The sequence below is a fragment of the Typopeltis vanoorti genome, chromosome 14 (genome assembly GCF_054136105.1).
Source record: "Typopeltis vanoorti isolate ZY-2024b chromosome 14, IOZ_Tvanoo_1.0, whole genome shotgun sequence".
Lineage (NCBI taxonomy): Eukaryota > Metazoa > Arthropoda > Arachnida > Uropygi > Thelyphonidae > Typopeltis > Typopeltis vanoorti.
Genome location: NC_143562.1, coordinates 107,550,093 through 107,564,190, shown reverse-complemented (window position 1 = coordinate 107,564,190; position 14,098 = coordinate 107,550,093). Strand labels below are relative to the sequence as shown.

Sequence of the window (14,098 nt, the reverse complement as noted above, 5' to 3'; positions counted from 1 at the left end):
CTCTAGTGGGGAAACAAATAGGTCATTTTTAATGCATGAAAAACAATTCTAGCTGGTTTCTTCCATGTGAGCACATGCCCACATGAAAATATCTTTCACTTCTTTTGATGACAGATCAGACATCTCTTCTCCAACCAACTGCTGACTGATCTCAACTGCATGTCACAGATACCCATATCACATCATCATTTTCCCAAAATACTCCCTCTTTCATGCTGCTACTTCTGCTCTTAGAACAACTGTTCCCTATGTACATTGAGAAGTTGCTTAGATGTGGCATAAACATATAGTTGAAAATGAATCTGTTTTAGGTGGTAGATTATTGTTGCCCATGCGAGATATTACACTGCTTGAATGCCTTGACATGCTATTATAAGTTTTCAGTCTTTTATAAAAGATTTACATTAAAAAGAAGAAAGCAATTACTTGTTATTCTTTTAATATTTTCTCTCATCTTGTTTTTTTTTTTTTGACATCTGAATAGTTGAGCATGAAATGAATTCAGAAAACAAAATAAACATTTTAGAGAAAATTTGGAGGAGTGAGAAAAGTGTATTAATAATAATGCTACATGCACGCCAGATTTCTGTTCAGGACATGACCTAGGCATTATAAATGCCATATTTCCACATAATGATATGCATAAATTCATATGGAGAGAAGACAATCTTGACTGTGTTATTGTTAATAATGATATCCTCATATGTTGAGGATTTAAAGTGGAAAGAGATCACCATTTAGTTTTCAGCAGGACAAAAATATCATATTAAAAAAAAAAAATGTTTGAAAGTTGTATATGAGTCTAAGTTCATGCCTGAAACTGTAGACTCATATAGGAGCAAACAGGAGAAAGAGGGGCGATATGGTTGAGACAAATTTCTAGAAGGGTCATACAAGATTTTAGTAGATGGAATTTTTCATTTTATGGAGAGTGGAGAAAGGATGTTAAGGCATCCTTGGAAGTTGAGAATGAATGCTATCAAGAAGGATACGAGGGCTAGATTTTAGTTTCAATCACACACCACTCTGAGTGGTGTGTGATTGGAATGGATTGCCATTGGATATGGTGTGTGTAAGTAATGTAAATGAATTCAAGAACAAGTATGACAGCTGGTGTAGATAGTATGGCCTCCCCCAATGAGTTCCTTACTCTAGAGGTTTCTTTTAATAATTATAATATATTGGTTACAGATCTTTCAGTTATGGTGGTTAGAAATTTGAAGTTCAAAGGTCACTAACAATGAAATGAGAAGATATTAGTTACTGGAAGAAGAATATAATGAGAAAGTAAAGACCACGAGACTACTGCCATGGTATGTAGGGCTATTATTGTAGAGAAGTTAGTGTGAAGATCATGCATAAGGAATTTGTAGATCTCCTTTCTCCAGATATCTAGCTTTGGGCACCTGGAGAAAGGAGAAAAAATCAGAAACGGAACTATTGGGATCAGGAGGGGGGGTGCAGATAAATGTGTCCTGAAAATACTGGAATTGAATGAAAATAGGAATGATTGAGCAATGCCAAATGCAGTTTTAGTCATCAAATCTGAATGAGTTGAAATTGGTACTGTGGGCCTAAGATGATATTGCATTTCAGGAATGAAGGTGAGGAGTTTCTGGCATTGGACTTCCATGGAGAGATATCAGTGATTTAAAAAAAAAAAAAAAAAAAAAAAAAAAAAAATGATGTGCTAGATATGTATCTTGTCAAATGTTTATTTGAGCAAGGCAAACTTTGAACAAAGCAACAATAGAATATACATATTTCACAGGGAACAGAGTGTGTGTGTGTGTGCGTGCGTGCGCTTGCGCGCATGCATTGGGGGTGTTAAAGATGATAGTTAATAAGTTATCATATTAAGCTGTACTAACAAGTTAGACTATATCTATAAAACATGTACTATTTCACTAAAAAGTTTACTGATTTGTGCTTCACTAATGCTACTAGATCTCATATAGATCACTTGTAAGTAACAAAAAAGTACTATCCCTGAGCACTGGTAGGAACTGAAATGTGTACCCATCTAGGATCAGGGAAAATGTCTAAAGAGAGTTATTCCATGGATGGCTCACTTGTTTTGTGCCTGAAGTATAAAGGCATTGGTTATTGTTGCACTTTCTTGATCTTTCATGAAATGTTATCAGTTTTATTTTCAGTGTTTCTTAATGCTATACTAAAGCTAATTGGAATTGAAATACATAAAAATGATAAATTTGTTTTAAAATAATTTATTGCAAAAAAATATATTTTCTGTGTTTAATATCTATTGCCCTTCCTGATTGCATTCAAATGATTATCCTGTTTATATGTCTATGAACATATCAGGTTATTTACAACTCAGCTGGAAAGGGTAGTTGCAGTATGCAGTACATTATATTATAACAATCGATAATTTTATTATTACATAAAAGCTGCTGAAAAGTATAGAAGTAAAGAAAATAAATCCCATTGATTTTATTAGCATGAATTTTGGACAATCGAAAGTCATCTTGTTTCTTACAAATGTTCTTGGCATTACTTGCTTATAAATACTTTAAAAAGTTTATAAGTAAAATTGAAATTTTAAAAATTAGGAAGCTACTAAAAAAAAGAGACAAAAAGAAACAACATGAGATACTGTATTTAAATAAAATTAAAATTGCTTTTAGTAGTAAGTTATCACTTCCTCCTTATCACTGGATTGTTTGAGATGACTTTCTGCTTGTTCACCTAATCTGCACTTAAGTGAAATAGATTTGTGTTTAACTGTTGATGGTAAATAATTTAACAGCCACCACACATTTTATTTATGGTAATGGTTTGGCTTCTCGAAAAGTGATGTGCCTAAATAAATCAGTTTTCAGAATTGGTCGAGATTCTTTAAATATCAGTCATTTCAGTTTACCATAGATATTTTTCATCCTAAAAGCTTTCAAACTTTATCATAATGGCAAAAAAAAAAAGGGGGGGGGGTCATTGAAATTTTTATCAGTATATTATAACTTGCTTTGTACATCATTTGAATTCGTTATATTTAAGTGACTGTCTTAAATAAAGGTCAACAATATATAAATTTCTGAAGCTGAGTATTTTAATAATTTTAGATTATGGAGAAGAGAAGACTATATTCAAAACGTTGAAAATGGTGAAGATGTTCGCTGTGGCGAAGGTGAGATAAAATGACATGAATGGTTTTATTGGAATATAAATATGAATTTTGTACCCCTTTCGTTATGGTATTTCTTGTACTAATATTGTATTTGAATTATTTTACTAAATATCTCTTTAGATGCTTTTGCTTAAGTTTTGGGTTTGTCTATTTTTATATATCTGCAATTTTTAAAGTGGTAGGCTATAAGGAAAGTAATATAAATTTTTATTTTAATGACAAAGTAGATTTTCTAATAAAGACATAGTGATTTTAATTTCTAATGATTTCTTAGACTAAAACATCAATACCAAATTATTTGGTATTAATGTTTCCATGTGCTGGAGTGCCATGAGGCACTAGCACATGGATCAGCTATGTAAATCAGATTAATGTTCTTTGTTTTAGCTTCACTTTGTGATTACTTTGCATTGATGATGATCTAAATACTTTCTGGCTGAAATACTTGCAGTAATAAAAATTATCTTTATTCTTGTAAATACATGTCTAATAATCTTTACTATGTCAATAGTGCCATTAAAAACTTATCTTTAATTTCTCATATTTTGAAGAAAACAACCTGATGTCCAGTTGAGAAATTTGTACAGGTGGAAAAAAATGACAGAAAACTCTGGACCATTATTATTCACATCCAAATATGTGCTAATATCTCAACTCATTGCAGCATTCATAGACAAGCTGTGACAATGAATGTCTCAACTTTAAAAGTGTACTTGATAATGCTATCAGAATAGTCAGCCTTATAAAATCAAAGCCAACAAATTCCAGGCTATTCACTTCTTTAAGAAATGGACAGCAAGCATGTTGCCATTTTAACACACACAGATATTAGTTGGTTGCCATGTAGCAAAGTAATTGCATGTTTATTTGAATCAGAAGAATTGTTTTCTTCAAGGATCATATTTTTTTCATCTCGGTAAGTATACGTCAGACCAGATATGGGTTCCAAGTTTAGCTGATTTGTCAAATGAACTCAGTTTATAATTACAGGGCACAAATACAACAGTTTTTGCTGCTCAAGACTGAATAGAAAGCATGATTAAAAAAAAAGAAAGGTTTGGAAAAACTTTATAACATTACCAAGTGTTTTAGAACTTTAGTTTAACTGAAAATGACTTTGGACTAAGTTGTTAAAAAATATTAAAGAGCATCTCAAATTGATACTGAAGATGTGCCTGGCCTCCAAATATTACTAAGGTTTCATTTGGCTTAAATAAGTCCAACAATTGTTTTAAATTTATGATTTTGATTTATAACTACATATTAATATTATATTTAATGATTTTATTATATATATTTCTTATAATTATTTCATTGTACATCATCATTTTAAATATATTTTTCAGACTAATTTTTTTCCATACTCAAAAACTTGTGTAACCTAATCATTTTATATAAGGGGGACTGGAAAGTAATCAATTTTTTGAGCTACATTTTTAATATAAATTTTATTAAAGAATACATTAACATTATTCAATTATATAATCGCCATTGTTAATTATAACCTTATTCCAACGATCTAAGTTTAGCATTCCTTTTTCGAAAAAAGTTTTTTCTTTGGAGGCAAAAATGATATCAAACTCCTTTGGACATCATCTTGTGAACAGAAGGTTTTATTTCTTATGCTGTGTTCTAAGGATTTGAATAAGTGATAGTCACTAGGGGCAATATCTGGCGAATATGGAGGATGTGGTAGAAGTTCCCATCCTAACTACCTAATATTTTCTTGAGTCATTCTTGCAGAATGTGGTTTTGCATTATCTTGCTGCAAAATTACCCCTTTTCGATTGACAAGCGCAGGACGTTTGATTAACAATGCTTGATGTAGTCACTCTAATTGTTCACAGTAGATGGCTGCTGTAATAGTCCTACCTTGTTCCATGAGTTCGTAATAAATAATTCCATGAATATCCCACCAAACGCACAACAGAACCTTTTGTGGATGGATGAAGTCCATCTTTAGGTGTTGGAATTGGAGTTTGATTTGGAGAAAGCCACTGTTTTTTGCATTTATTATTCTTATACAGCACCTATTTTTTGTCACCAGTTACAACTCGTTCCAAAAAAGGGGTCATTTCGTTGTCTGGTCAACAATGAATTGCAAATAGGATGTCTCTGTGCTTTATTATTTTCTGACAGTTCGTGCGGTACCCATACACCCTGTTTAAGAACCTTGCCACCCTTATGTAAGTGCAGGGATGGCGGAAGCGGGCCCCGCTATGATGGGGGCGACGTCGCCAGGGAGCGGTTCATAAGTTAATTTTAAGAAACAAAATCTTTATCATAAAAACAAAAAATTCTTAGAATGATCAATATTAAAATAAATAAGGCCGGATACACCAAATAAAAATTTTAAAAAAATGTATATTGCTGCCTCTTTGATCAGCCGGCTGTTTACAATTTGCAGCTAGAGCAGGCTAAATGCTTGCCTGCAGAATGTTGTCTACTGCAATCTATCTAAAGTGAAATGATGAACAGTTTTTATGCGCAGAAACAAATTTTCGTACAAAACATTTGTTGCTAGTTAACCAGTCGTATGGTATGCACCTCAGTAGGATACTGACAGCGCAGTGCCGACTGTTATTTATTCTCTGTGTCGTTGTGTAATAATTTCTTGTGGGTATAAAATAGAAATGGAATCAAAAATTTTAAAAAAAAGTTATTCGGTGCACAAAATCGTAAGCGTCATGGTGCGAAAGAAGCAGATATGAAGAAACAAACTGGGGTTCTTAATAAATTTATTAAAATATTCTGATGCAGATTGTAACCAACTCGATAAAACAGAAATCAGAGTTGAAGAACCGTGCATATCATCCAGTTTGCATGAAAGTACTATTGAACAAGATAATTGAACATGATTTAAGTGAAAAATAGTTAGGATTTAGTCAGCTACAACAAGATTTAGTTGTAGTTGACCATGAAACTAACACATTGCTAGTCTCTGTAAATTTAGATCCAGGTGAATGGGGAAATATTGATGAAAAATTATGAGCTGTTTTAATTGAAATGGGGCCTGTTCAAAAGAAAAATATAATATATCCCAGAGATACATATGGTCGTAAATTTGGCAACATGTATTATAATAGAAGAAACAGAAAACGGGAGCTCCTGCCAAGAACATGGCGCATTTATTCCGAAACTTGAAATTGTTTTTTGCTTTTGTTGCAAATTTTTGCACCTACTGAATCAAGTAGTCTTGTAGAAGTATAACTTTACATAGACATGAGACTAGTTTCTCCCATGAAAAATTTCTTAAAATGGAAAGAACTTGATAAAAATTTAATAATCAAAACTACTATTGATTGCCAGACTCAAAGCATCTATGAAATGGAAAAGAAACATTGGACGAGTGTTTTAGCACTTAAATGAAATTATAAAATTCCTTGGTAGTCGAAATTTAGCTTTTTGCAGATCATCTGATAAATTATATGAAAGGAATAATGTTATGTCCCATTCTATCTTACGATTTTGTTTGTCTTACAAATTGCCTTCGTCTATATTCTTCTAACTTCTACTTTCAAGACATCACCAAAATTCCTACTAATATCTGAGTTATTGTTCCCCGTAGTATCCCTAGTATTTGTATTTTAACTGCGCCCTTTGGGATATTTAGTTTAAGATATTTTATACATAAACAGAGAAAAGGAACTCAAATATCTGAAAGTGTAACTATTGCAGTCATGACACTATTTCTTGTTATTCAACATTAATTCCTTAAACTTCCCGTTTCTTAACATTAATTCCCCGCATGATTAGGCTCGAATGTTTCTAAGCGGTGCATTGGATTAGCAATATCAGACAACTTTTTTATCATTAAACGAAAGGTTTATTATTTCTCTAAACATGGTACATATCAAAATACTCAACTAAAATTAGCTTAATACAAGTAGTTGGGCTATGATTCGACAAAAGTTACTACGATCATACCTCCACAAAATTTCATACAAAACATGAATTCACTTAACATGGACAACTTAGATTACCACACACAATTAGATTATTCAACTTCAAGTACACTAACAAAATCATTAACTACTCTAGCACATATTTATGACAATTCCGATTCTCTATACATCACACTAGGCATTCAAATTCCTCAGGCTATTTGATTACTCAATTCACACTAATCAAACTCAATATTAACAAAACCATTTACTTCATTAACACACAACTATGTCATTAACTTTCCTTTTACAATATAGTAGGCACTTCAAGATTTTTAGGACAATTAATTATTCACAAATTATCAACACTAGCTAGCTTACTTTTAACACTCTCTATCAAATTCTAAAGTCCTATTATAATTTCTCCCTAATCACTTTAACAGTTCCGCATTATGACAATGGTACCTATCACAAACAACTTCTAGTTAACATAAGACAAAATTCACAATACCTTTCTTTAGCTTCACTTATGGGCCTTTACCTTCTACTGAACGAACTTGCTTGCATAACTTCTTGCAATTCAGGGCTATATAAACATCTGCGCCATCGGCTGTACTATCCGAAACGAGGACATCGATATTTTCACAGCTTCCTATGACTCTATGGTATATTTTGCTTTCTACATAGGAATACGGGAATAGCTTTCCCGCTCACCTTCGATTCCTTGTTGTGGCATGAGGATATAAGCCATATCTCTCCACTCAGGAATACCGTGAAATCCACTAGAAAACCAAACTAAAACCACCGCAACTATCCAACAACGTTTCTTCTCCTCTCGCAAAAGGCAAAAAGGCCTCAAGCCTCCTTGACTATCTAAACGTCTTCCCCAAACACCAAGAGACCCTACTCCTCGAAAAAGCCCCACTCCTCAAAAAAGGCCTCGAGGGGGGGTTACTTCCCTAACGGCGCCCTTTCTTACTTCTTTTTCCCGCCTCCTACTTGTTTTCCGTCTGTCTACCAATTGGGTAGCATTTTGCTGCCATACGTCATTTTGATCGGCAACTCGTAACGAAGTTTCTATCCGGGTATAGGCCCTAAGCGATATTCTGTTATTTCTCTTGTTAGCCTCTATCTTAACCCCCTTTTAAACCTTTTCTCAGAATTCTACTTAATGCTTAATCTGTAGCCTCTTACATAGCGTATTTCATGACTCATTCCTTTATACTTATGCACTTAACTCTTTCATTCTTAATCGCATTACCATATTAATCCTTAGTTAGCTATTTATTCAATACAAATTCCTTGTTTAGTCATAATACATCTTAATACATTCTTTTCCTTTGTTATCTTAACTAAACAATAGACCTTTACATTTTACTCAATTTATACTGGATGCAAGAATATTTTATTAATTAAATTATTCCTTTTATGCGGGGGTTTTTATTTATGTTATTTATTTTTCATGTTACACCATGATAACTGAGAATACTATATTCTCAAGATATCAGGTGTAACAATAACTAACGGCAATTTTTTAAAATGAGTCGAACTGTTTGTGAAGTTTGATCCCGTTATGGAAAATCATGTTGAAAGGGCCCTACAACGAATACAATAGGGTACGCTATTTGAGTAAAGACAGTCAAAATGAAATATTGCAAACTTTAAGTAACGCAATCAGGGATATAATTTTATTATCAATTCAGAAATCTAAATGTTATTCCATAATTTTAGACTGCACACCTGATGCAAGTAAAACAGAACAGATGACCATTATTATTTGCTTTGTTTCCTGTGACAATGGAATTGTCAAGATCAGGGAAAACGGTTTAGGTTTTGCAGATATATCAGATTCGAACGGATGTGGTTTATGTGCAACAATAATGGAACAACTGGAAAAATGGAACTTTCCCATTGAAGACATGCGAGGTCAAGGGTATGAAAATGGAGCAAATATGAAAGGGAAAAAATATGGGCTCCAAAATTTGCTTTTGAACAAAAATCCTCGAACGTTTTACGTACCATGTGCTGCTCATACTCTAAATTTAATCTAAATTTAAAAAGTAACGATGCAGCCAAAGTGAATGCAGATACAATTAGTTTCTTTGCAATTATTCAAGAAATATAAAATTTATTTTCATTCTCTTGCAAACGTTGGGCAAACCTTTTAAAGTTCGTAAAAAAATTTAACATTGAAACAGCCATCAGAAACATGATGGGAAAGTAAAATTAATGCAATCCACCCTCTACGATATTAGTTAGGAGAAATATACGATGCACTTTTTGAAATTTTAAATAATGAAAATTTTAATAAAGAAACTCAGTATGAAGCACAAACATTATGTGCTAAAATAAAGGACTACAAATTTATTTACTCTCTCATAACTTGGCATGATTTTACTTAACAGAATAAACCCTGTGAGTAAAATGCTTCAAGACAAAAATATGAACATTACACTTGCTTTAGAATCTATCGAAAACTTAAAATATTCTTACAAGAGTATCGATCAGATACAAATTTTTGTATCTGATCGGAAGTTCTAAAAACGGCAAAAGAACTGAGTGAAGAGGTGGATGGAGAACAAGAATTTAAAACTGGTACGGAAATTCAACGATGAAAGAAGACATGACAATTTGACTACGAGCATCATGACTAAACGCCACAATCGCCAAAAGATAAATTTAGAGTGAATGTGTTTTATACACATTTTATACACATTCTAGACATTGCAATGTGTTCGTTAATAGAACGTTTTGAACAACTAAAAACTTATGATAATTTCAATTTCTTGTATAAATTACTACAAATTAATAACAAAGATTTACGAAAAAATTGTGAAGATTTAGAGATTCTCTTGGACTGCGACAATAAAGACGTAAATGCAATAGAACTATATGACGAGTTATGTGCTTTCCGGAATATTTTTCAGAAGGATAATTTAAATATTCAAAAGCCCTTTCGATATTCTTAATTTTATTGTGTCCAATAATTTATCTTTCCCTAACTTTTCAATTGCTTTAAGAATACTATTAACCTTACCTGTTAGTGTAGCGAGTGGTGAACATTCCTTTTCTAAGTTGAAATTGATTAAAACCTACTTAAGAACAAGTATGTCACAGAAAAGGCTTGTTAGTTTGGCGTTAATAGCTATTGAAAATGATATATGTGCGGAGTTAAACATTAAGATCATTATTTCAAGTATTTTATGTAATTTAATTTATTTTCTGTTATTCTGTAAAGATGTCATTTGTTGAATACTTATATTAAATGTTCTAATTATTTCTGAATTCTTTTCTTATTTTCTCATCTATTTTGAGTTTCTTTTATTTTTCTAAAAGATAGTTCCACTTGTAAAAATTTTTTAATAATTTTTATAAGTTACTAAGAATTTAGTAACTTGTAAAATGCAAGAATTTTTTAAACTTTAGTTCAAATAAATTTTAACTTTAAAAATTCATTTTAATTTTGTTAGCGATTTGGGTCGGTGAGAAGGCTATAATACCTGTATCATTATATTCAGTGATTAAAGTGAAGTGGCTTTATCAAAATTTGCTTTAACTTTTGAGAATTTTTTGAATATTCTGGTTTTTAACGATTATCCTGCCTAGCCAACACTCCCGGTTCGTTACATTTAGCGAACCAGCGCGTGTGGCTGTTCCGTCAAAATTTATTTAAGAAATTTCAAATAATTAAAATTTTTATTATCGTAAAAGAACCACACTCTCCCGGATCATTACAGGGGCGCTTAGATAGAAATTGCATGCTGGCACCAAAGACTCTAGTGCCGGCTCTGTATAAGTGCTCTTGGACAGTTGATCATGATGAATTAAGTTTTTATACTAATTCTTGTATGGTTTGTTTTGGATCTGATTCAATGAGAGCCATAAGAGCATCTTCATCTAGAGTAAGAGGTCTTCCAGATCGAGGACAATTAGAGAGATCAAAAATTTTTTCTGCAAATCTCCTAAACCATCGCTGACATTTGTTAACCTACAATATGTCTCCATAAGTTGAGCAAATGATTTTGGTAACCTTGGTAGCATTCTTTCCTTGGTGAAACAAAAACAGCATACAATGATGTAAATGGTGCTCTTCAACTTTAAAGTCCACCATGTTAAAAAAAAAATAATCTAAAATTTAAAAAAAAAAATGATTTTTTAAATAGAAAAGTAATGCTAATATTTAAATAAAAATTAAATTTAATAAATTGTGTTATTTAAGAAAAAACAATCGCCTAAAAATGACCTATTAAAAATAATTGATTACTTTCCAGTCCCCCTTATATTTCAATATTGTTTTTATAAGTGATATTGGAGTATCATATAAACATATTAAACACAGTATTAAAATGACCTTCATTTCTTACTTAGAATTAAAATCAGCGTTATGCATAATTTAATTAGTTATGGTCATCGTATCTAATATTATTACATGCACTAATAGTTATCATGAAATGTGTTCCAGATTGATATTCTTTATTTTACTAGCAAAGTTAGCCATTGCAGCAATATTTCATTCTTGCTTACCCCTTCAAATATCAGCAGTTTCTTGATATGTACACTCAAAGGAAGTGTAGGACAATGACAGTAGTATACAATTAAGTTTCTTTACATTAATACTAATCTCCTGTCAACAATTTTCATCAGAATTTGTCAACCACTTGTCAGCACTTCTGACTGCATAAATCTACCTATAGCTTAGTCTTCCTCTGTGGCTTTTCCCTGTCATCTTATCAAACAATTGTTTTGATAACCTTTCTGCTCCTGTTCTTTTTAAGTGTACCTCAGATTATCTTTGTTCACACATTCCTAATATCCTCATTTTTAATGATTCTGACATTGATTCTATCTCTTCACTCCCCTAATTTTTTTTTTTTTTCTTTTCAGAATTTTGGTTCTCACCCCCCCCCCCTTCACACAACTGTAGTCTCTGGTTGTTGAAGTGTTTGTTTTATTTCTAATGCAACTCTCAGATCCATAAGTTACAAATGGCTTGATTGCTGTCTTCTATACTTAGTTGAAGTTTGGCTAATTTCTCTTAATCCATATAATAGTTGACTTCCTACCAAACAGGCTTTCTTATTCATTCATCTGTTTGCATATTTAATTTGCATCTCCACTAAAAATTGTGCCTGAATAGTTGAAATATTTTACCTGTTCTATAGGTTTTCCATGTTCTTACCTATTTTATACTTTAAAGTATATTCTATACTTATATTTTATTGCTAATTGTCATTCCAAATTTGCAGCTGTTATTTAATTCAATTAAATACCAGCTGCAATAGATAGAGTGCACCCTTATCTTACATGAAATCACTGTTCTGTACTTCCTTCAATTCTAATTGCTGACTTACAACTAAAGTATAGTATATATTGCTCTGTATAATGTTCTGTTTACTCTATATAATTGTTTTGAGAAGCTTTTTTCTCTGGACACCTTACCTTTCTATACAAAATCTGATTGTAGCAACCTGTATTTGGCCTGAACCCAACTTGTTTTTCAAGTTTATCTTACACTGATTTTCTTATCATTTTCTCAAGTATACTTGCCTAAATCTTACCTGATACTGTTAATAGAAAAATTCTTCCGTAATTATCACTTCCATCTTTATAAAAAGGAAAAGAAAACTGAATCTAATGAGAGCTCTACTCCATCTGGAATCCAACCTGTTAACTAGGCCTTCTCATTTACTGTATATGGTGTGGCAGCTGTAAAAATGCTATACTTTGATGTTTTAAGCATTTCTGGTCAGCCGCCTTTTTACTTTGCAGACTTTAATAACTTTTTCTAGTTCAAGTATTAATGTCTTCGTGATTGCATCCCTCTTCATTATTTCTGCCATTTAATAATCTTTCATCGTAATTATTCCAGATATCTATAACATTATTAGCAGTAAAAAAAATTATTGAAAGGGGAATTGGATTAGTTCATTTTCAGTAGCAAAAAAAAAAAAAAAAAAAAAAAAAAAAAAAATGGAATGTTTGCACAGCAGGCTTAACGCAAATATGTTTCATGGTATTAAATCACTGCACTATATAAAAACAAGCCGTGTAATTTATTATTCTGCTGATATTTCATTGGATTCCACTAACAATGAAAAAACAATTGGAATCTGAACATTTATGCTCTAGGGTTAAATATATGTTGCCTTATGGACATTGGACTGAAGACCAAGAATATTTCTCAAGGTTGGATAAAGCAGTCATACTTGTTGCAGTTGGGAGGATTTCATTGCTGATATTGATTCCATCAATAGTCTTCATTGTAATTTTAGGGCATTTGATTGTAAGGCTTGTATTCTATTGTGAGTGCTTTTTTGCTATAAGGGCAAAAAGGCAAAATAAGCATTCCACACTTTATAAAATCAAAACTGCTTTCTCTGTTTTTGTAAAATGTTTTCAATTATTTAATATTCAGCTTCAGTTAGTGATTCATTTCCACATCTCCATATATTCATTTTGACAGTATGTTACTTGTGGAATGAAGTTGTACATTATAAAAAAATGAAGTTGCACTCTTGGGGGAGAAAAAAAAAGCATCTCAAACTATTCCTGTGATGCCTGCAAATTTGCTTAGAGAGTCAACTGTAATTGATTTTATGTAGAATTGTCAGTTAACTAGAGTTAATTCTTCAGGAAAACAAGGCCAAGGAGTGAAATGGGGTCATCAGAAGGGAAAAGGAATAAATAAGTTATTGCATGATAATTATCTATAATCCTTATTTAATAAGTTGCTGGGAAATCTCTTCCGTTTTCTTTAATTTCATCTAGAAATTATTTGAATCTTTCCTGCAAAAACTGTGGGATTAGCTGCATGCAAAAGAGGATTATCATTAGCTGAAAACTTTCTTTGACTTAAGAATGACTTCTTAAATCATTTGTTTCACTATCAGAAAATGAGAACACAGAATCTCTACAAGAATATCTTGATCATGTTCTACTGACAAGACAAAGCTATTGTTGTGAAGTTATGGCATGGCCTATTTTGAAAACTTACAAATGAAGTGGCATTTTGGTATTTAATATGGGCTGTTTTTGTCTTACCATATTGATTACCTCTGGAAGCAGT

General features: G+C 31.9%; 1 protein-coding gene across 6 annotated transcripts in view; it reads left to right on the top strand.

The window, feature by feature from the left end:
- The window catches only part of LOC150099827 (semaphorin-1A-like), a 405,107-nt gene that overhangs the window by 313,387 nt on the left and 77,622 nt on the right, over positions 1–14,098 (top strand). For all 6 annotated transcript variants that reach the window (XM_090404329.1, XM_090404333.1, XM_090404331.1 and 3 more), the window contains exon 17: positions 3,084–3,148. In XM_090404329.1, coding sequence (XP_090260455.1) covers positions 3,084–3,148 — 65 coding nt within the window. The remainder of the gene's footprint in view (positions 1–3,083; positions 3,149–14,098) is intronic.